At 44.6% G+C, this 23,862-nt stretch overlaps 1 protein-coding gene across 1 annotated transcript; it reads right to left on the bottom strand.

Moving 5' to 3' along the window:
* Nucleotides 1–1,902: 1,902 nt before the first annotated feature.
* Nucleotides 1,903–23,215, bottom strand: zc3h18 (zinc finger CCCH-type containing 18). Its single transcript, XM_053426109.1, has 21 exons — nt 23,050–23,215; nt 21,172–22,082; nt 20,707–20,791; nt 19,486–19,634; nt 19,245–19,340; nt 17,698–17,840; nt 17,130–17,159; nt 16,782–16,896; nt 15,769–16,040; nt 10,957–11,139; nt 10,376–10,501; nt 10,136–10,228; nt 9,808–9,983; nt 9,531–9,633; nt 5,463–5,573; nt 4,971–4,979; nt 4,674–4,879; nt 4,089–4,303; nt 3,861–3,960; nt 2,595–2,691; nt 1,903–2,119 (listed from the first exon to the last, which is right to left on the bottom strand). Exons 2-21 carry the CDS (start codon nt 22,069–22,071, stop codon nt 1,903–1,905), a joined length of 3,426 nt encoding a protein of 1,141 aa, XP_053282084.1. The 5' UTR covers nt 22,072–22,082; nt 23,050–23,215.
* Nucleotides 23,216–23,862: the final 647 nt, after the last annotated feature.

Raw genomic sequence — 23,862 nt, 5'->3', positions numbered from 1 at the left:
GTGGTTTCCACGTTCTGACTTCAGAAGCCAGAGCAACGGCTTCATCTTCAGAGGAGCCTGAACGCTGCAGGTCTTCATCACCTCAAAGCTCATTCAAGCAGATTAGAAATTAGTCAATGGTGGAAATTTGCGATTTTAAAGATGAACTCCTGATTTATTCTGATCCAACATTAAATGAATCCGTCTCATTTTCAGCTGTTAAACATCGTTTTACATATTTGAGGGTTTCTGGTTTGCCTTCTTACTCAAACTTTTTCCAAACACAAATACTTATTTTTTTAATGTCACAACGCGTCGACATTACTGAAGTCACCAACTCGACAGGCTGCTGCGGTGGTGGTTCCTGTTTCCAGCTCGCAAAGTGATATTTGATTCTAAACTTCCGCTGACCTGTTTACTCACGCTGTGGAACACCAAAACAAATTCACCGGTTCAGAAGGTCACGAGGCCTCATGGGAATTCCTGTATAATATAAAACACCTCGCATGCAAATGAGCTGGCCTGACCATTCCCTCACCTCAACTTTGTGAATAACTTACAATAGTTCTTTGTGTAATCACGCTCACAAACTAACAGACGAGCGGATACAGGGGTGAAAACATAACCTCCTCCAATACCCCGCCATGTTCAAACATCCAGGTGCTGCCCGTTTATCAGGATCCACAAAAACAAATGAGTCCTTACTTTCCCTTTTGATTTACTTTTGACCTGAAGCTGCGACAGACACAGTGGCACAGGCACGAGAGGGACAGCCGAGGACAGGAGGCGAGTTTCAACAGACATGTCCCTCGGGGGTGAGAAAGAACAAGGAGCCGTGTTGGTGCCACGAGGCTGAGAGACGGGTTTGTCCCACGACGTCTCGCTGCTGCAGACCAGCTCCTCAAAAACCACGGATCCATTTCTTCAAGAGATTTGAGCCCCGAGTGAAAACTGGTCATTTATATATACACGTGTGTGTATTCTTTATGTTGATACTTTATCGAAACACATTCTGTTTCAGTCGGAGAAAAGAAAAACAGTCAGCCGAGCTCCTCTTTATCAAAATAGTTTTATTTCGAAGGCTGTCGTCACAAAAGCAAGACATATCGTGGTCTCTGAATGTCCCCGCTCCACCGCTCACACTCCTCCAACTAAAAACATGACAAATAAAACTTCGGTTTTATGACTCGAGAGCCAAGAAGAAAACAAAATGCTGCAGATTAAAAAAAGAAGAAGCAATATTTCACATCACTATAGTCTATAATGAAACGCTTAAAAGAATCTGATGACTTGCTATTATTGTACAAGGTGTGACGGCAGACGAGTCACTGGATGAGGAAGAAGCCGCCGTGAACGCAGCTCGGGGGGGCTGAATACAGATGCTCAGGATTTTGTACAAAGAAGCGCGGTGAAGCCGTCGGTCCCACGGCTCCACGGAGGAAAGACAAGATGTGAGAGGACGAGACAATAAAAGACGAGAAGTAGAATCAATATGTATAAATCTGCTTCATCACAGCACATCAGGAAGATGCTCCCTTTTCACTGGAGGATCAGAGGAAACCTCAGGACCTTCTGTTTGACGTCTACACGCTTCATCACGGAGACACCCCCCCCACACACACACACGTGTTCCCCCCCGCTTCTCGCCGATGAGTTGGAACTGCAGCCGGACGTTCAGAGACTTTGACGGGGAGCAGACGTCCGATGTGTGGGAGCGAGCGGCGCTCTCCAATGAAGCCGAGTCGAACCTCTGAGGGCCGACGAGCAGGAGATGTTTCTTGTGGCAGCATGAACCAAACAACATTTTTACAAATCCACTAATAGTGGAGGGGGGGCTGGGGGGGGGGGGGACGCTCCGCCCCGTGATCCTCACTGTGGCCTCAGCGCAGGAGCTCAGGCCGGCAGACAGCCGAGGGCGTCCTTCTATTTGGCGGGGATCTTCGCTCGCTTCCGGGCGATGGCGTCCTCCACGGCCTTCAGCTGCTTCAGCAGCTCCTCGCGGCGGGACAGTGTGTTGCTGGGTTTGTTGGAGCCCGACGCCGAGCCGGAGGCCGCAGCAGATCCCGGGGCAGCGGGTTTGCCTGACGGCGCCGGGGGGGCTTTGCCAGACGACTTCGGGGCTGGGGACAGAGGACGTTTTCTGGAAGAGACAAGAAAGAGACGAGGTCACATTCTTTACTCAGAAACAAGCAGAAAGTGACCAAAACAAAAGGAAAACTATTTATCCACTTTCATTGAATGATTTGTACATTTCAGCCTGATGACTGTTATGGGGGGGGGCTAAGCTGTCACAGAACCTGATAACAAATCCTGTCGGAGTTTAGATCACATCCTCTGAACTCTGAAGAGAATGAGACTTTTATTTGCTTCATGTTTTAAACCACCTTTCTCTTTGTGGGGATTTTGTATCAGAGCATCTGGACTTAACAACACGTGTGTGTTTCTTCCACGTCTTCCTCATTTGCTCACACGTCACGTTCTGAAAACCCTGATGTGTTTGGCTGAGTCAACACAGATCAGGGCAGGCAATACAGACTTTCCACACTTCCAGCTTTAACGCCACTTTTACCACGTTTAACTTCTGTAGTCGGTGAAATGCAGTGGATTGTACCAACCTGTCTCCGTGGGGGGGCAAGGGTCGGGGGCCTTGGCCTCTGGGTCGATCCATTCGAGGGGAGAGCGGGGGTCGACCCGGTATCCTTTTATCACGACCTGAAAACACAAGTGAGAAAGTTAAAGAGGAGGAGTGGTTTAGAAACGAGGCCGAGAGTCAGTTCATGAAAAGGTTTTACAAATCTCTGTGGTTCAGGAAAACCGCCGCGTCGGCTCCTTCAAAGGTCGAATTGAGATTTGGTGAAATGTCTCCACTTCCACTTCAGGTGAAGTATTTTAGGATGTGGCCTTGTGTCCTTGAAAAGTAAATGTAACGCTAAGCTCCAGCTCAGAAACAGAAGAAGTGACTGAACCATGAAAACCTTCACCTGCCTCCTGCTCCCACTGGACCATCACACGGATGCGATTGATTTGAATAACCAGAGCTACAGGATGTTAAATTAAATACCAGACAGAGAAATTACACTTGTGGGAAAAACCCATGAAATCAACGTTGCTGCCAGAGCAAAGTGACGAGAGGCAGACGTTAAACAATCCGTAGGGAGCAGATTAAAAAAGTCGATAAGCGCGGCTACGTGTTTCTGATAAGACTTCAAACTCCCTGACAGCCGTCAGAAGGACCTGAATATCTTCTACCGACATAAAGAGACACACAGCTTTACTTTCTCTTCTCAGCAGAGTTACCACTGTTCCTCCAGAGTTTTAATATCAACAGAAGAAAACTGAACAGCAAGTCACACTGATGCAGATCGGATCACAGTCAGAGGAAGGTTGAAGGTTTGAAACCGCTAATGGACTGAGTGTGATCATCGCTGATGTAATCTTTGTTAAATCACTCATTAAATTCCTATTTTTAGCTGCAAGTAAATACTGTCATAACCTGAACTAAAAATATCCCAGAATACTTCAACGGATTAAGAGTAAACAAGTATTGACTTAATAGTTAAATAATGAAGAATCAAACATCGTCACAGTTGAAACCAGCTGAGGTTTCATATTAACTTATATTAAATCATAAAAATGATTCACCTTGAAGTTTGATTTTCTTTTTAAGTATCTAGTTGATTAATGAAATAAACATTTCACCACAAACGTAGCATCAACACTAAGAATCAATATCTGGAGCAGCTCCAGCCAAAGTTCCTTTGTTTTCCAGACTCGTATGAATCCCAGTGACCTCTGACCTCTGAGCTCAGTGCCTCCTCCAGTCCGTGTGAATGTTTGTGTTGGAGTGTGAACGTGAGGACGTCGCTCCTCATGAATCTCACCTCGGTCTGGAGACATGGCCATTCTCTTGCTGAGGGGGGAGCCCGGCCTGTCCTTGTCCGCGGGCAGGTACCTCTTCCTGCTGCCCTTATCACCCTGCTGCTGGAAAACAACACAATATATACCATTTAAAAATATATACTAATATTACAAACACAACAGAATTCAAACAACCAATTCTTTTCGGAGACATTGTTTCATAGAGGTTTGATGGAGGAGTCAGTAGTCACCTTGTTGAGGAGAGTGAGTTTGATGTCTTTGTGGGAACCTGAACCTCCATAGCTTCCAGGGGGGCCCATGTTGCCGGGAGGGGGATGTGCTGGGTGCCCCCCCCTGCTACCAGGTCCTGATTTGGGCACAGGGTTCCCCCCCCTGGGCGGGGCTCCAGACGGGTCCGGCTTCCTGCGGTCATCCCTGAAGGGTTCGTCTTTCTTTGACGGTCTCTCTGTGGCGAGGACGAGAAAACAAGACGGTCACTATCGAACCATCAGTTATATATTGTCCCTAAATTTTAAATCTTTGTTCTTCAAACATATTTAAATCCATTTGTTTTATTTTAGAGGCTTTTCAAGACACAACATAGAAGAGTCGCTGTGGTCAAACACTTCATTAACACGTTCTGGATATTTTAAATCTCACTCTAGAGAACATCTTTGTGTTTCTGTTAAAAAGAGACAGATTTGATAAGATCTACTTTTGCGTGCAACAGATGGAAGATGTAGCAGCAGCTTTTCTTCACATATATTCATTATTTTCCTTTATTTACGAGTTGAATGTATCAGGGTTGTGTGTCAGTCGGCTCTTTGTTCACACACCTCTGGTCTTGTCTCTCCCGTGTGGAGGCCGGTCCCTGACGGGGGGGCGCTCCTTGCGGGGCTGGTTGGGTGCAGGCGAGTGGGAACTGGCCGAGGACACTGGACTCGCCAGGTCGGCGTACATGTCGTCCGAGTCCGCACTGCGCACGGAGCTGCTGCTGGAGGACGCCGAGGACACCGAGGACACGCTGCTCACGCTCAGCGATCTGTGGTGAGGTGACAAACAGTTACCCTACAGTACGCACAACATGGACACACAAGTGTGAACACACACGGACGGAATTAAAATGAGCATACCTGGATTTCCTGGACGGTTCCACACAGCACATGAAAGCAAAATAGAAGAATACAGAATTAATTAGTTAAACATTTTAATCGCAGCTTTAATTTGGGATGTTTGACTGAAACAGTGACTTGAAATGAATGCAACCGATTTCCACACGATTTGAAATATGTTCAAGAGGATAAAACTGGATTTGTGAGCTTGACCTTTGACCGTCAAAACCTAAATCAGTAAATCTGTGCAACCGAACAATTTTACCAAATTTTAAGAAATTCCCTAAAGGTGGTTCCTGAGGAGTTCACAAGATCAAAAACGGGATTTGCAGGGTCACTGTGACCTTGACCTTTCACCTTTGACAACCAAATTTTGATCAAGTCATCTTCGAGTGCAACTGAACTCTTGTACCAAAGTTGAAGGAATTCCCTGGAGGTGTTCTTGAGATATCACGTTCACAAGGATAGGTGCATGAGGTACATCAAGCCTCTGGTCACAGTGCTTCACTGTACCTGGATTTTCTGGATCCGGATTTAGAGAGCGAGTTGGAGGAGGATCTGGATCGGGAGCTAGAACCAGTATAACTGCTACCACTTCCACTGACACTCCCACTCGCAGTTTGCCTGAGGAGAAAGAGAGAGACAGATCTGAGAACACAGCAGGAAGCTTTTCAGGATATTAAGACACCAGTGCAACACCGGGCTTTTTGCTCAACACCACACCTGCACAGAAAAAACACACAATGGAAAAACATGAGAGCGAATGTCCCTCAGTGGAGCTCAGAGCTCCTCCGAGGCCCAACTGACCCTCTAAGTTCACATCGGCCAAAAGATCGAGCTAGACGAACATAGAACGTTAAGAAGACCAATGAGAACGATGGCGGAACATTGACGCAAGTTGGTGAGAAGCTTCTCTCTGATGTGACTTCGCCCGGACACAGGGACACACACACGGTTTGTGGTATGTCGGCAGTGACGCAACATTGTTTGGAATTTGTTTCCGTACGTCAAGGCAGCGTGAATAAGCCTTTACATCGCAACATCACCCCCCCCCCCCCCATGCTACTGTCTATGTTCTCTGACAAGGATCTCCCATTAATGTGGATGATGTCAGAGCCTGTAGGACAGAAAGCAACTTCCTCTCAGAGGAACTGAAGGTTTGCAGGCCGGTGAGCTCACTCCACAAACCTTACCAGGGAATTGCTCACTAACATGTTACCTCATCCACACGGCTGCAGTCAGAGCCAAACAAACCCTTAGGCCGGAAAAGTCAGCGATAGCGCGGCAGAGCAGTTTCTGTGGATATTAAAATATAGAAAAGGTCTTTGAAACGCAGGTAAATGAGCGGAAAGGGCAACGGACTCTTTTCCCAGTAAAGTTACGGCTGTTTGCATTTCTGTGGTTTTCTCTCGGTGCAACATCACAACCCATCGTCTGTCCCCTGCAGAGACATTTGACCCGGGAGTGAGTGCAGGTTTCCACGGACTCTTTATTTACATTCTGTGCTACAGACGACCATAAGGGATTCGATCTGTCGGTGGATCGGCCTTTTCCACAGCCAACATCTGGACAAAGATTCTGAAGCCGGAGCGACTAAATAGAATTCAGCCATCGTGTGAACACACACAGTTGCGTTTTTTCTTTTCTATCTCAGCACATTCTAACTGAGACACTTATTAAACAATGAGGATTGTTGACTTTAAACCTCAAACATACACACTTGACTGATTTATAGGAAGTTGTAGATGTACAAACTAATCTTGGCTTTGCTTTATTGCACCTTAGTACGCCCTGACATTTCAGCAAAGCTCTGCCAGAAGGTCCAAGCAGCCAAGTCCTCGGTTGAATGGGTGAGCAGTGTGACTTCCAGTCTCCGGGCAGCTGCAGTGGGATTCATTAAAGAAACTCATGTTTCTTGAGTATCTGCAAACATCAGCATTGTTTCCGCTGATATAACCGGAAGAGAAGAGTAATTTAACGGTCGAACCACTTCCTCCTCTGACCTATTAAAAGGGTCGGGCCGAAAGTAACATCAATCTATGACTAATGTCACGTTTATAGATATTAATGATTATCACAATAAATGTAGGTACTCATTAGCATTTCACCGTTGACTGTGGAAACTGGACAATAAGTGAATCTAAAACAGAGAAGCTGATTTGCCCGACGCGTGAACCTGAATGTTTCACACAATTAGATTCTAATCGTCTCATTTTATCAAGACACAACATGCTCCTGTTTCATAAGATACAAATGTGCAGAAATCAGCAGCTGTAACAAATCCACCAAACTCTGCTCAGATTTCTTCATATTTGCAAAGTTTCCTGCTGAATATCAGAGATAAACTCTGGTTTTTAATAACTTCTGAGTCTTCTGCAGTTCCGCTTCACTCTCCAGCTTCCTGTACCCGATAATTACAGTTATTGTTTAATTTACAGATCCTTATCTCTGCTCTCAGCTAGTATCACTACTACAACTTATTTCAATCATAGGGAAGTCCTTTTTCAACATGACACACAGAACTGGTTCTGCTGGATAGTTTCCACACTGTGACCAGGTCTGCCCACACTCACACCCACAGACCAAGATGCAAACAGCCCCACGCTGTTATTCCCTGTCCTTTGACTGCTCTTCCCGTCCACCTGAGGTCACACACACAAACAACTTGACACAACTAGATCTCTTTTCCGTCGCACACACCTGATCTATACACTTTCTCCCAAAGCGCTCGGCTGCAGTGTCTCTCTGGCCAACATATGCAAATAGAGATGTGTAAACAGATTTGTTTTAGGAAAGTTTATCTGTTTGACATATTCCCTTGCAAATTTGATGCTGGTTTACAGAGCAGAGGCAGGAAGGACAACATTCTCCCACCCACACCAGAAACTCATGGCACCACATCCAGAGTTCCACTGCCCGCCCACGCCGCGCGAGCAGGAAACTCTGAGGAATTACAACCAGGTTGTTCTTCATCCAGTGACATGAGACATGATGAAGACTCAACCTGTGATCTGGGGCCGAGAGGTCGATCACATTCCACTTTCGGTCTTTCAGATTTTAAAAACTTTTATTCTAAAACTTACTTTAATCTTGTTTTGTTTCAGACGTCATTTAGAGGGAAACACAAATTATTCTTTGGTGTCTGCAAAACACAAAATAGTGCAAAGTATGCAAAAGATCTAATTGTGGGATGATTGTATAAGTTTGTTATTATTTCTGTAATATGCAACATTTGAAGATTAATTCATGAAGGCTGCTTCAACGCTTTTCACAATGACTGGTTGTTTTTAAGTCAGCAGTGGATCTATAGACGATTCTACGCAACTACTGTTTGTCATGTGGACACTTTAACTGTTATATACTAAGTCCTTCATTTTACTTTGTGTTGGTTTGATTCGCTCCAGAGTTCATGAGACACGTACTTCCACACATTAAAAAAAGGTTCAACATTTTGTGTTTACACTGCAGAGCACACACACACACACACACACACACACACACACACACACACACACACACACACACACACACACACACACACACACACACACACACACACACACACACACACACACACACACACACACACACAATTGTGAAACACTGTTATATTAACCCAATACAATACAAAGCAAAAAGCTCATTTAAACCATTAACCTCCTGTTTACTGAGCTGGACATATTCTAAACCAAATAACTTGTGTTTAATTTAATAAGCTTATTTTATATTTTTAAATTCTATTTCAAATTTCAGCCTGAATATTCTCTCTAAGTTCATTCCTCGTGAACTTGCGTGATTACGCTATAATATCATCATAGTATTTTATGGTCAATGTTTTTTCATCAAATAAAACAGAATTTTCTTTATGCTGTTAAAATATTCATTGAAGATTAACAGTGATGATAACTTGAATTTCTAAAGCGCCTTTAAGAGACCGAAGGACGTGCACGTGTCGCTGGGGACAAAAAGACAAGTCCACACAAAGCAGGCCAGAGACAAACAGCAGTAATGGGGTGAAGACATGCGTTAGGATCTCAGCTGTGAACCTGGTGGGACGAGCACAAGCTTCACTCTGCAGCACAAGTGACAGATTCCATCACCTCTTTATGTCCTGAAGTCAGTTTCGTCCAAATGAATTATCTTTAAAGACGACATTCCACAAATCAATCAGCCATGATCGCCCCCGCTCCCCCCCCCCCCCCCCCCCCCAGTGAAAGGCAGTGATGCATGCATCAATGGATGAAACGTGCTACAGACTCCTTGTTGTTTTTGCTGAGTTCATGAACTGAAACTGTTATTATGAGGATGCATTGTTTGGTTTGATGTGAAACAGATCAGTGATCAGTTTCCCGGCTCGTCTCTGGCTCCTACGTGTGATTAATGACAAGTAAAAATGTTGACAATGTCAAAACCTCAGCCGGCGCCAACAGGCTCCGTGTCTGGTTACTGGTCACACCTGATTTCAACCATACAAGCCGAGAAAAACATTTTCTGTTCCTGATTCCTGCAATTAATCAAATTCCTTTATTTATTAAAAACTACGGTTTCATTGCTTTGAAACAAAGCGAGAGAGGCACCTACCTCCGGGGAGGACGCTGCTGCTTCACTTTCCGTCTTCCTTCCCGGGGGTTGGGGGGTTTTCCGGGTTCCCGTGGCGGTAGGGGCCGACCTGCTCCACTGCCACCTGGTCCGCCTGGTCCACCTGGTCCACCGCGGCCTGCTCCTCTGCCTCCTGGTCCACCACGACCTGCTCCCCCGCCGCCTGCTCCTCCTCGACCTGCTCCTCCTCGACCTGCTCCCCCGCCGCCTGCTCCCCCGCGACCTGCTCCACTGCCGCCAGTCCCTCCGCGACCTGCACCGCCGCCACCTGGTCCTCCAGGCTCCCGGGGATTGGTGGGGGCCTTGCCTCCCTCCTGCATGGGTCTGGAAGGCCGGCCCTGCATCCCACCAGGCGGGGGAGGACTGGGAGCCTTCTTCATGGGAGGCTTTTCCCTGCGAGGGGGGGGCATGGCGCCCGGCTTCGGGGGCATGCTTCTGCAGGGGAAACGAACTTGTTTGTTTAAGCGTGACCACAGTGACGGAGCGGTGAGCACGTGCCATGTCACGACAGGCAGGATGAACTATGATGCTGGAGCATTGACTGATGAATTAAATAATGTAAATCGATGCAAGTAATAAGGATTTACCCTTTAGTTAACATAGGGGGGGGCTCTGGTTTATTCTTAGCATTCCTCAGCGCTGTCCGACTCGGTGAGGGAGACGTTGAGAATGATCGAGACCTGAAAGATCAACAATCACCCTTAAAGTGTCACAACGCTGTTTAATCTAAAGATCAGACCAGATCACACAGTCACCAACGCTTCTATAAAGCTGCTTGACGCCACTCAGGAAGTAACACGTGGATGTTTTGCATGTGTTGAACGCACCTGGAGCGGCTGCCACTGAAGGAGCTGCGCTGGGAGGAGTGGCTGGAGTAGGAGCTGAAGGAGGAGGAGCGGCTGCGGGAGCGGGACGACCCAGAGCCTGTGTAGGACGAGGAGCGAGACGAGGACCTGCAGGAGACACAGAGGGACAAACATTTAGTTAATAAGGTCAATAAATCAATAATAAACAAAAAACAAAATGGATCTAGTAGAAAACCCGACTGGTAACAGGAGAATCATGATCTTAATTATAAGCACATCAACACGATACAAACTCCAGTGGAGACTAATTGTACAGTTGAGACATTTCTCATATCCATCTGCCAAAGGATTATGAAATTACAGCGGTAGTTAATATTTTAAAAGTGTCCTGCAGAGTCGTCTTGTAAACAAACTACAGTTGTGTTCACATCCAGTGTCACCCACTGTTGTGTGGATTCAACACTCATCAGGAGGGTTCAGAACCAGGAACTTTAATCATTATCTGATCATCTCCCACCGCAAGATATTAATTCACCAGATATGTTAATTCACCATCGCAGTGATGCAGAACAACCAGGAGGTGCCTGAGGAGGCGTGTCTACCTGGAGGAGTTGGACAGAGAGACGGAGGAGCCGGAGGGGCGGTGTCGCCGGCGGCCTCGTGGGGGGGAGCCCAGCCCGGGGCGCCTCCTGGGGGATTTGGACCGACGCCACGGGTCCTTCCACTCGTCTGGTCGACGCATTAATGGAACAATCTCCTTCTTTGAGGGCGGCTCCATCGGCCTGCTGAGAAGTTTGAAAAGATCGGGTGGTTAGAAAAAACCCACAAACATCTAATTCACTTCTGGATATTCCTGAACATTCACATCACCTGCTGCTCCGCCTGTTATTCTTTTGTCTCTCTGGTTCCTCTTTCTCATTCATCGATCAAACCCTTTTCACCAACTCATTAAAAACCCTGATTGAAGCCAATGCATGAAGAACAAGTCGGCAGGATTTCAACTACAGACCGAGCCGAGCAGACGTTTACAAATCTACTGTAAAGATTTTCCTTCCCACATCCAGGCTGAGGACAAACAGAGGAGGACTTGATGGTTAAATTCATATATTTGTTTGTATATTTTTGGGTATTTTGCTCAATATATTATCAATTTATAAGCTGATGAGTTTGGTCCTATGGCAGCGTGGCTACACACCACAGACCTGCTGTAAGTGGGAACTGATCCGAGATGGATTGGATCACGACTGGATCACAGCCAGGACGTTAACCATCAACATGCATGGGATTTCCCACCAGATGGACTGATGTTTACTTTTGTGAAGAAGACGCAGAGATCTTCGCGGGCGTCTCTAAATATTTGTTTGAGGAAATTAACGTGAGGAGTGGATATTCCCACCGAGTTGCAGAAACTTTGAGGGAAGGATCCATATGGGTGTATCAGTTACTGCCCGGCCTGACCGGTGTGCAGAGCTCTCGTGTTACAGCAGAGTGCTTTCAAACAATGCGCTGCACAAACTGTTTAAACAGGGACACAGACTCGGAATCACATATCATGCACGAGCAAAACACATGAATGGGCAGCCTATTGTGCGCACACACACACACACAATGCAGGTGTGTGTTTGTGTGAGAAAGGTACACATCCTCCAGTGAATAAGAAATTCCGCTGATGTGATGCAAGAGCAAACAAGTGACCGTGTCAAGCACGGAGCTAAAAATAGCATCACAACACGTGTGCTATTTTTAGCTCTGTAATATATACTGTTATCAAAATGACGTTTCCTTTGAGGAAGAACTAACAAAAAAGGAAAGTGGAATAATTCTATAAATAGACTTATACAGCCCTTGGACAGAAGGTAACCTGAACTTTGTGGGTTTAATGAATCAGCCTGAGGAACAAGTCCAGCATATTGCAATCTGACACTGTTTCACTTTTTACTTCACTTTTTATATCTTTTATCTTTAGATATGTTTATGTCTAAATAAATGTTACTTTGTATAAATATTAGAAATAGTGAGTAAATATATATTGTTTCTTTTTACTGCTTTTCTTGTGTGTTGTATTTATTGTGTTTTTATGTTTCTATGTTCATTGTATGCACCAATAACCAGAGCAAATTCATTCTAGGTGTAAACCTACTTGACAATAAATACTTTCTGATTCTGAAAAGACTGACGCAGGTTCAGACTCAATAGAGCAGCAGCTTATTTAATTAATTAATTCATTAAACTGAGTCTTTAAGTAATTATGAATAATTGATAGAGGACACAGAAAGAAAAGAATTAAAAGGAAGTGGAAATAAGTCGTGCATGAAAACAAAAGATGAATTCAGAGGACAGAGCGAGTGTGTGTGACCTCATCAGTTCACATTCATTTAGGCGCAAAGAGGAATTAGGAATGACAATACAGCAGTGAGGTCACTTCTGCTGTTAATTTTTTTTTAATGCACACAATAAATAAATAAAATATTTTAATCTAACCTAAATCTATAAAATAAATAAGTCTCATACGAGCTTTCCACAAGTTACAAACCTGCTGAAGGACCAGAAGCTCCCTCACCGTGCTTTCCTGCCAGTTTTGTATTTTGCAAATCACACGCTAATCTAAAGACAAACAATAAACACACAAACACGCGAGGCTATTATCGTGCCTGAGCCCGGGAGTTCCACGGCGTCATACCACCAAACAGAAATATGTAAAAGAAGAAGAAATGATTGTGATGACCCGGGTGTCACATTTCTGTCCCTGCAGAACCGGAGCCGATATAAACCTACATGAACCTTCATGTGATCCGGGCTGTGATGTCATCTATTCACCGTGCAGACAAAAGACAGATGATAATGGGGGTTTTCACCAGTGGAAAATGGGCTTTTGAATATTACATTTTCCATTTTGTTGCATTGTGGCTGACAGGTAGTTTGTTTATGTGTCTAGACAGGGGCGGGATCTCAAGTCTGTCTGTAGCTGAAGAGTGACAGACGTTTATATTTGTTCGTGACGGTAACAACTGATCTGAGACACGCGTCTGTGGTTCATAGCACTTGACAAACAAAGCTGGACACCGCCCCCTGTGTTCACTTATATAAATCACTGAGCTTTGTGGTTAGATAATAACAGAGGCTGACATCACGACTGCATTTAAACTAATTGTGCAGTTCTCTCTCTCTCTATAGAAATATAGTTACAGTTCTACACCTTTTTCTACTGGGAAACCCTAAAGAACTTCAACTGGGAATTTCTGACCTGGGATGTGTTTTCCAGTTGTTGCATCAAAGACAAGTGCATCACTTCCTCAAATCAAGAGGATTTCCACTTTGCCTTAGGCTGACATATTGCCGACATGTACCTACGTCACTGATCGCTGAGTAAAAAATGGGCGTAGGCTCCAGTTCCCTTTTACCGCCGGTGACAGGAGCTGACGACTCTGCAAAGTTCCGCAATTTCAAAGAGCACGAGCGAACAAAACAATGGAAATATGTGCTAGTCGGGTCATCAGTCATACAGTGGCGAGAGGCAAGAAGGTTCGGCAACAACAAAGTGGAAACTACGGACGAATTCTTTTCTATAGATGAAGCTCGATGACTGACGAGTTGAAGGAATGATGCATGAGTCGCAGAGTTGTGATGCAATCACAGGATGAGTTGTGTTGCACTGCTACAAACACCAGAGACACGTTTTCTTTTTAGCAATGACTGGGATCACGACTTATTCATTTGTCGTAAATTGTGAAAATAAAAGGAGTAAATCTATTCAACAAAAGCATTAAAAGAAAGACTCAGCAAACAAGTGCATGTTGGTGCATAATTAGCTTTTTGGGGAACTTTGTTAAAACTGTAAAAAAGAACTTCTGAATTATGAGAGGATAAATAAACTGTACGGTAGCATTTGTAAGCTTCTGTGTGTTGAGCTGATGTTATTGTGTGAGATGTGAAATTCTTTGATTTGCTAGTTATCCATAATGCATGATTAGGAGTAGTGAAAAATCATAAAAATAAAAACACAATAAAAACACTCCACCTTCTTTCAGTGAAGGTGGATTTAGAACTTGTCTTCACAGCTTCAGGTGCAAACACAATGACATAGGAAGCAAACCACCAAAACACAAATACCTGAGCGTCACAGCAAATTCAGCAAATTCAGATTCTTATTTGCCTGTTTTCACAATTTGGATACAATCGACAACAAATGACTGCAAATGTGTTTGGACGGTTTTTGTGTTTTTAAACTTCACAGGATAACACAACTATCGGGTTTAATCAGACGACCTATATATTTATGAATTTTCAGCCTTAAAAATCCATCCATTGAGACCTGATGAAACGTACACGTGTATCCACCCTGAAGACCGGGTGCAACATTTGCACACGTGCGTGTTTCATATGTCATGTTTTTCAAAGCCTGATGCAATACGTCGTCATTTGCTGAAATACTCGCGGGAAAAGGCAAACTGCATCGTGGGAAACGGCTCCTATCCTGCAAAACCATCTGAGGCAGGGCGGCGATATCAAAGCAGGTTACGACAGAGTTTCATTGACAATTAAAATACCTGCTGACCAAGGATCAGTTAATAGTTAACATGTTGGAGAAGGAGGTTCAATTATCAACAGATTTCTGCTTCAGAGGCTGAGGATTTAAAGTCAGCTGTTCAGAAGGGGTGAGGTCTCAGGTGAGGTTTTAAGAGTGTGATTCTATTTGGTGCCTCAGGTCTTAAAGGGTTAAACTGTGTTGACGTAGAATGAGTGACGACGACACCGTGCAACATGCAAACTGGAGGGTTCATTCATTCATTCTATTCATTATGTAGAAACGATGCCTCATCAGCACAAACAATCAACTGGACTGAAACTCTTCTCCACCAGGATATGGAAAATACATTCATAAGAATAGCGTTTGGTTGCACAACGATTTCGTCAACAACCGATCCCAAACAGAAAACTATAGAACGGATGTTTTCACATGTTCTTACTACTCAATGAAACCCGACTGACTAATCCGCTCTCATTAGTCAACAAAGGCTGTGACAGAGTTCCCACAACAACATGCAATGTGTGTGTCCCTGACATGGGGCTGACACACGCAGGTAAAACTTCGGCATTGTGCAACCTTCCCTTCACGCCTCAATAAGCGAGCATACTCCAATTTTCCATTGTTAAAATGATTATTTAACCCGGGCACACACATCAACATCTTTAACTGACTGCTTCAACATAAAACGTCTGTTTGAACATGTATGACGCAATAACAAAATATCTGACAAAGTGACGCCTGTCGGTCAACCACACCCAGCCGTTACAGCTGTGTCAAAACAAAACCACTAATGATTAATAGGGTTATTCTCTTGGCTTCTACCTTCTGCTTGGACACTTCAAATAACTTATTCTGAAAAACAAAAAACCAGCAGCTCAACACGTACTTGGGCGGCAGGTCGAGGGGCGAGCGAGGTTTCAGTTTGTCCTCCTCTTTCTTCTCCCTGGGGTCTCGAGGAGGTCTCATCCTCGGCCTCTCCTTCTCGTCACGCTTCATCCGGTCCTTCTCCCACTCTTCTTTCCGCCGCATCCGCTCCTTCTCTCGCTCGCGCTCCCTCTCCCGCTCCCTCTCTCGCTGCCGGCGCTCCCGCTCGCGGTGATCTCTCTCCCTCTCTCGGTCCCGGGGCCGCTCCTGAGGGTCGCGTTCACGCTCTCGCTCCTGGAGAGACGGATATTCACAGTTATTATGAATTCTATGTCTGTGGCCCCATTAATCCTGATATACTGAATGATTGATTGGGAGAGGCAGTGGACTAGTGGAAGAAAAACTTGAGCTATGGGCAGAAAATTGTGAAGACATCAGACTGGAAGGTCTCTGGTGCGACTCCACGGAGTAACAACAACAACAACAACAAAATGAACCTGGATGGACAACATTCAGATCTGTCCAAAAATCCAAGAGGATTCTCCCTACCCCACTGTCTAGTGCCCCTGAGCAAGGCACCTTACTCCCCCAACATCTGCCCCCACAGGGCGCCGTACATGGTCCTGCACCAGATGGGTTAAAAGCAGAGGACAAATTTCCCTCAATTGCACGATTGTCTGTGAATGTGTTTGGGATAAATAAATGTATCTTGATTATGAATCACTAAGATGACAACCTGTGCTTCTCACCTCTGCCAACAAATCAGGTCACAGAAAACTGTTGTTGACCTTTAGCCTGTAGTGTTAACTAGTCATAATTAGTGGATAAATTCTTGAGTTGTGATAAAAACCAAATCTAATCCGGTCGTCCTTGCGTCTTTTTAAATCAGTGACAGTTTCTGGGCATTTCTGGGGGAGACTTGCAGGAAGGGGCCGGGTCAGACCAGAGCCTGCAGTCGCTGCTGGAGCACTTTAAACTTTATTTGTGGCTGTTGAAACAGAGAAAGCTTCTGAGCAGAACCTGGAGGATACTCACGTTGTAGTGGTAGGGAAGTGGAGCCTCTGTGTACTGCACTCTGAAGTTCTCATACTGGCCACCTCGCCACAGCGCCTCCATCTCATAGTCGTAGTATGGATCGTTGTACTGGTCCCTGCAGAGGGAAACACGTTCGAGAAATCATGCAACAGCTCACAAAGGATCCTTATATAGTGATTATACAGCATAGGAACAAAGAACTGGTTTTAATGGTTAGTTTCTAAATGACATTTTACAGAATGTTCCACAGATTTGGTTCCACATGACGTCAAACCATGTTTTAGTAAAGATTTAGCTTCTTAAGTGTTAAGAGTTTGATTAAGATCGTCCATGTGAGTGAACACTCACCCATATACAGGATCTCTGAACTCCATTTCACTGTGAAAACAAAACAGACGAGTATCAGTGCAAACAACTCAATCATAACACATTTTAATTAAGTTACATTCAACCATTCTTCAGACTGAGGCTGTGGATCAGGTGGAGGAGCAGTGAGACCTCAGGCTACCTCCATGAGGTTTCATCGTGGTGACTAAGTTTGAAAAAGTATTAGTGTGGACGTAGAATAAGTTCATGTTTCTTTCTAGTTCCATTATTCATTTATCAAAAAATAAATGAGTGTCTGACTTTTATGAACAGGGGAAAAACGTTCGTGCTTCAGACTGGGTGGTGCCCAAAAAAATGATTTTGCTAGAGGTCAAGTTTGAGGTGTGACTCTTTTGTCACGTGAATTTAGGGAAACTTCTGAAAGAGGAATGTGTGAGAAAGAGCCAATAAAAGAGAAATGGGGAATGTCCGAGCAGCGGGGACAGCAGAAGGCCGAGTTGAGACCGGGTTTCACTGGCTGATCGATTTGCTTCAACCAGCAGAATATTCCACCCAATGTAACATGACAGAGAGATTCTATGATTCCTACTCTCTGATGATGCGGTAGCTGCGTTCTCTGAAGAAATCGTTCTCCTTGTCAAATTCTCTCTCGTCCTCCCCGATGGTCACGTTGAAACGCTTCTCCTCAAAGTCCGGCTCCTGCTCTTTACGGATGGTGGCCTTCTTGAGAACCTGTGGGAAACACAACCAGGTACACGGGGGTCGGTTTAACAGTCCACTGGAGGTGAAGTGTCACTGGGAGCTCTGGTAAAGACAGAGATTTACTACACAGAAGTAAGTGTGTTCTCATGGCACGTAGCGAAACGTATTGAGGTCATAAAATCATATAATGTGACAGGGTAGGAAACAGACTCGTGCAAAAAGAATGAATCGTCCTATTATTATTTATTTCTGATGAGTTGACCAGGTTCATGCAAACAATAAAGTCTCCCACAGCCAGCGAGGGGCCGACCGGGGGGGGTCCGTTTTCAGAGGAGTAAGAAAGACTCAAAAAGTAGGACTGTTTATTCCTAACAAACAAGCAACAGTGTATTTTACCATGAATGTTTCATCGCCTGTAAAACTAAATAAAGCTCAATAAAAATGCAGAACCTCATCCCAAGTCTCTCTAGACCAGGGGTTTTCAACTGGTTTTGTCCCAGGGACCACCATTCTGACTAGAAAGTAATCCGCGGCCCACTGATGTGCCTACGTGTGCGTGTGTGTGTGTGTTTCTGTGTGTGTGTGTGTGTGTGTGCGTGCAAGTGGATAGAAGGAATTTTTAACATTTTTTTTCCCATGTTGGTTTTATTTAAAAACCTCAAACAAATCTACAAAAATGTGTAAATTACAAAAAAAGGGTTGATTTTCAGTGCTTAAGCATTGAAAACAAAAATAAAATGCAGTTTGTAGTTTTACTGCATCTCAGAACCATATTTACGTCAATATATAACGTTCATGACTTAAATGTACAGACATGTAGCTGACATGTTGAGAGAACGTTAAAGTAACGGTGATCAATAACAATCAACATAAACTGGGGCTACAACTGATGACAAAGTAATGCAGATTATGTCACAAATGATAATCAAACAATATCACACAAACAATTGAGGCCTACTTAAATTTAACCTCATGATCACCAGCAGCAAATCCCACCTACTGCGTGAGTAGTTCTTCTGTGTGTGTGTCTAGAGCTCTCCTAAGAAATTGTTTCTCAACCAGTGAACCTGGTAAAGTTGACTGTTATTGAAATTAATTGTTTTGGCTATTATGCAAATTTATTTTACTTATTACAAAGTATTTTTTTCCCGCTATTTTGTTTTATTTAATATTTTCATTATTAATTCTGCCCTTTTAGGCCGTCTTTTTGGGAAAATAAAAATTCCCATCATACAAACTACATCTCCAAGATCTCCTGAGAGTTTTTCTACCTAGATCAACCGAATTTCGCGGACCCCCTGCAATGCCGTCGCGGACCACCAAGGGGCCGCGGACCCCTGGTTGAAAACCCCTGCTCTAGACAAAGTTCTACTGAGGCTCAGCATCACGACAGCCCAGTGGAAGGAAATGGAGACGGAGGGGGGGGGGGTTTACCTCTTTGGCGTGCCGCAGTCCTCTCTCCCATGCACTCTCCACAGGGGGCTCCACTGGGGGAGGAGGTGGAGGGAGCTCCTCCACTGCAGGTCCGGCCTGAAAACACAAACAAACTAATTCAACAGATGCAGATGTTGTGTGACACAGTCCTGGTTTCATCTTCAGAGTGGATTCAATATTTATGTGTTGTATTAACGTTAGAGCACAAAGCAAACATAGGATCTGCAGAAGAGAGACGTACCCAGGGGTTATTGGGTATGAGAGGGTGAGGTCCACCAGGGGGCGCTCCATTAGGTGAGAAGACGTCTGGTTTACTGATGAGGGAATAGTTGCCTTTGTCGTTGACTCCGGGGTGGATGAACCGACAGTTCATGCCCCAGGTACAATTTCCTGGAAGAAAAAAATAATAAAGTTTTACCAAGATTAAGGAAAAAATAAAGAATTAGACGCAGAATATGTTTTTATTATTGATTAAATAATGATTTTGAGAGAGAAGTGTCAACAGGAGATAAGATAAATAACATCAACATGTATTCTTGCACTAATAATTTTCAGTCCTGGTTCAAATCCAGTTGTAAATCAGGTGAAACTTTAAAGATGCAAAATACGTTCCACATTGACATAAAATAAAATATAAATTAATGTTCATCGTGTATCACCTTCAATTTCTCACTTTAAAATTGGAAATAAATTAACCAATGAAAAGTTATATTTGTCCCTGAAACCTTCATTAATGAGAATTTATAGTTTTTTGTTAAGTTAATGTTTTACTCAGAGCAGAGGGAGAATACATAGATCTATAATAAGTACCATGACTCCCCCTGCTGGAGAGCAGCTGCCATGACAAGAACTTAAACCAACTGACATTCCTCACATGCTCTGCTTCCATCACACTGTTTACATCACAGTGCACAAACACAAGGTCCCTCAAATCATAGAAAGCTCCACACAGCTCGATAGCATCGGGGATAATTTCAAAGTGGCTGAGAGAAGAAACTCTGTGAAAGCCGAGTGGTGCAGAGCGACAAAGACCCGAAATATCAAAGTAAATCTACAAAAAAAGACTCGGAACAAAGAGAATCCAGCTGTTGGAGGATTCCAGTCAGAGACCAGATGTGAACCAGCAGAGACGCTGAGGATCAACACACCAGACAAGCTAAGAATGTGCTGAGCTAGAAAGAACCAGCAGAACGTTGTGCAGGTCTGACGTACAGATTCCTTGAGGCTACATCCAAGGTTCACTTCTTTTCTAATGACCTTGTTCAATTAATACACAAGATATTATATTGTGTGTAATAATCTTAAGTACATTGTGTTTGTTTAAGCTTCTGGTTCAGTTGATTAGATCACACTTTTACACCCAGAGCTTCCTTCTCTTGCCACAGATGCTGAGAAGTTTTCATAAACACACGAGTTCTTCACCGGTCGAGCGCTGGTTCACGATCTGCTCTCCATCACCCACCTTTGATGAAGAACCTGCAGATGGGACGTGGCCTGATCTTCCTGTCTGAGGGATCTTTGACTTCCCCCTCCTCCAGGTCATCGTCCTGCCAAACACACAAGAGGGTTTATCAAATCTGACTTTAAAAAGGTATTTGAGACACCATTTATTGACACGACAGAATTTAAGGTGAAAGGAATGAAAATGGGGGGTGTAGTGACCACAGACACAGGAGGAGCAATTAGAAAAATAAGGAGTACTCATTATCCAGATTAAAGAACGATTAGTCACAGGATGTAGCTTCTTTAACGAGCTTTAGTTTGACACACACTGTTTGACAATGACTTGCAGTATCTATGTTCGACAGATCCTATATTCCAGAGTTTTGTAATAATGAGAAAATGTTCTGAATATGACAATGGATGCATTATTCCAATCACCTCCCACTGATCAACATATCACTAAAAGCCAAACCATGACACTTACATCGATCTCTCCTTCATCGATCTCTCCGTCGTCCTCGTCCTTCTTCTTGTCCCTGAAGGAATCTCTGGACATCCGGTCCGGCCCCCTGAAGTCGTCCGATCTCCTGGAGTCACTGTTCTTAGGAGACGGGGGGAGAATACGCTTCTTCTCCTTTTTCTTAACGATCTTGTCCTCACTCTGCTCCTCCTCTGCTTCCTCCTCGTCTTCCTCCTCCTCGTGTGCAGGGACGCTGGGCTCCTCCGGGACCTCCTCGTCGTAATCCAGTTCATGCTCGTCTAGCTCCCGGGAAACAGAAGCTGAGTCCACGTTCGGCTGCTTCACGGTGACAGCTCTTCTACTCTCCCCTTCTTCAGCTCTCATCCTCTTGGCCTCCTCCGCCTGGATTTCTTCCTCCTCCTCCTCCTCCTCCTCCTTTTTATAGTGACTGTATCCTTCCTCCCCATCTTCTACATTGTCGTCATCAGTGAAGCTCTTCACCGGTTCGAAGTCCGGGGACTGTGGCGTGTCAATGACCCTGTCCTCCTCTTCCTCCTCCTCCTCCTCCTCTTCTCCATCTAACTGGTGCCCCTGTGGACCATCTTCATCCCCCTCCATCAGAACAATATTCTCATCCTCCTGTCCCACCCCCCCAGGCTCCTCATCCTCAGGGTCAGAGACGAAGTCAGGCACCACCTCGTCCTCCTCTTCGTCCAACTCCTCCAATTCCAAACCTCTTCGTCGGCTGTCCACTGGCTCTTCGTCATCATCAAGCAGCTCTCCATTCTCCTCCTCGTTGATGATCTCACTGCCTGAGACGACCCTGTCCTCCTCTTCGTCAGAAGAATCCAGCAGAGAGTCGGAGAAGCCCTTCTCCTCCTCGGGAGACTGGGGGGACTGGTTCGGGCTTTCAGGAGAATCCATTAGAGAATATTCTAGTGGAGAGAAAAACACAGTTTGTTAGAAACAGTCAAGAAGTGACTTGTTGAGTTGGTCTGGTCTCTGACTGTCACTTTATACTTCAACACGTCTTGAACAGAATTTATAAAATCCACCTAATATCACATCAGTACAAACAACCAGGTTATTCATCAGTATTCATAAGATTTAACAGTATCATTACTGACCTATAACATTATATTTAATTAGAAGATAGAATCACTACTGGATATACAACCTCCAGTTCATCCTGATGGAATCTGGAGGATTTACTGACCAGCCACTTCTACTTTAAAGTATTTGTTTATAAATCAAGGTTATTTACAGTCAACCTGATGTTACACACATTAGTTTAGACTGACTCACACACAAAACAGATGGGAGAGAAACTTTGAAACTTCTTGGGAAACAATCAGAGGCGGTTCCGAACTAAAAGTAAAGCCTCGTAACTTTTCTTTTGTTTTCAATCAAACACAGGATGAGGCTCATGGACGCGCTGGTGACTGACAGCGGGATTTGTTGTGTTAGCTTCTCTGCTAACTCACAAACCTCCGCTCCCATCAAGCTAACCTCCACAGCGGCTAGCCCCCGGTGTGTGTGAGGGGTTGTGTGTCCGCAGCAACACAACACGGCCGAGTTGTGGAGCGTTACACACGTTCACCTGCAGCAGCCGCGAACTCTTCTGTGCGCTGAGTCGCGCTTGTTGGCAACAAGGCCCCAGAACTTCGCAGCGCCAACACAACGGGCTAACGGGCGAGCACCGAGCCGCCACGGAGCGGTGGCTCCCCCGCAGAGAGGACACCCGACCCCCCGCTGCGGGACGCCACACAGCCGGCAGCGGGGAGCGGACTCTGCAGCGCACCGACCCGGGTCTCTGGTAACAATGCAGCCCTACCCGGAGCTAAGCTAACCGCTGCTGCCGCACTCATGCTAACCGCTAACTACCCCCCCTCTCTCATTCACCTGTCCGACCCGGAGCTGTGTGACGACGGCAGCGCCTCGGTAAGAAGTCCCCTCTCCGGCGGATCGCGCTCCCGCGGCCTCAGATAAACACCGATGCGTGAGTTCAGCTGCTGAGGCGGAGGAATCAAAACTGCCCGCACCGCACAGCGACAGCGGCCATTACAAGTGCGTCATCAACAAGCGACGAGCTGAGGGGAGGTGAAGAAAAAGAAACATCATGTTATATTAAATTATAATAAAATATATTTAATCATTTAAAATGATTTTACTTTATTGCATGAACTAGTTTATATTATAATATTAATTAAAAAATATATCTTAATAGTTCCTCAATGTGTAATTTTTCCACACTTACTTTTATGAAATGATGTTATGACTCCAAAGGTGGGGTTACATGTATAGTTAAGTTATGGATTTCAATATGTCAACAGCATTTCAAGATTTAGTCCAAACAGTAGAAATAGAAACTCTAGAGTAATTATAAATCTCTATAAAATATGTTACTGCTATCAGTATTAAATCTATGAAGAACATTTTGAGTAACTGTAAATATGAGGATCAGCAAGTTTAACATAGCATCAACAATTATTTGTTTGAATTAAAATATGTATATTTTCTGGTCCTGACGCACTAATTGGTTCAGTTACTGACGTATTCTGAATCGGTTTGCTTCCTGGTTTCTGTCACTAGATGGCAACACCGACATAGGTTCACACCCACTGACGTGTCGGTGTTTCAATGTTACTCATTTACCATTTTTTATCTTCTCATGTTTCATATTTCATATTATTAAATCTTTGAACAGTTGGAGGA

The sequence above is a fragment of the Pleuronectes platessa genome, chromosome 7 (genome assembly GCF_947347685.1).
Source record: "Pleuronectes platessa chromosome 7, fPlePla1.1, whole genome shotgun sequence".
NCBI classification, from domain to species: Eukaryota; Metazoa; Chordata; class Actinopteri; order Pleuronectiformes; family Pleuronectidae; genus Pleuronectes; species Pleuronectes platessa.
This window is presented reverse-complemented; position numbering and strand designations above follow the sequence as displayed.

What these genes read in the sequence shown, in the direction of transcription:
- zc3h18 (XM_053426109.1), bottom strand. Translation starts at nt 22,071, where the DNA reads ATGGATTCTCCTGAAAGCCCGAACCAGTCCCCCCAGTCTCCCGAGGAG. An exon ending in TTCAGAGATCCTGTATATGG is followed by an intron (nt 16,897 to 17,129) that starts GTGAGTGTTCAC and finishes TTCCCTCTGCAG; the next exon opens with GGACCAGTACAACGATCCAT. An exon ending in TTGCCCCCCCACGGAGACAG is followed by an intron (nt 2,120 to 2,594) that starts GTTGGTACAATC and finishes TGTCTCTTCCAG; the next exon opens with AAAACGTCCTCTGTCCCCAG.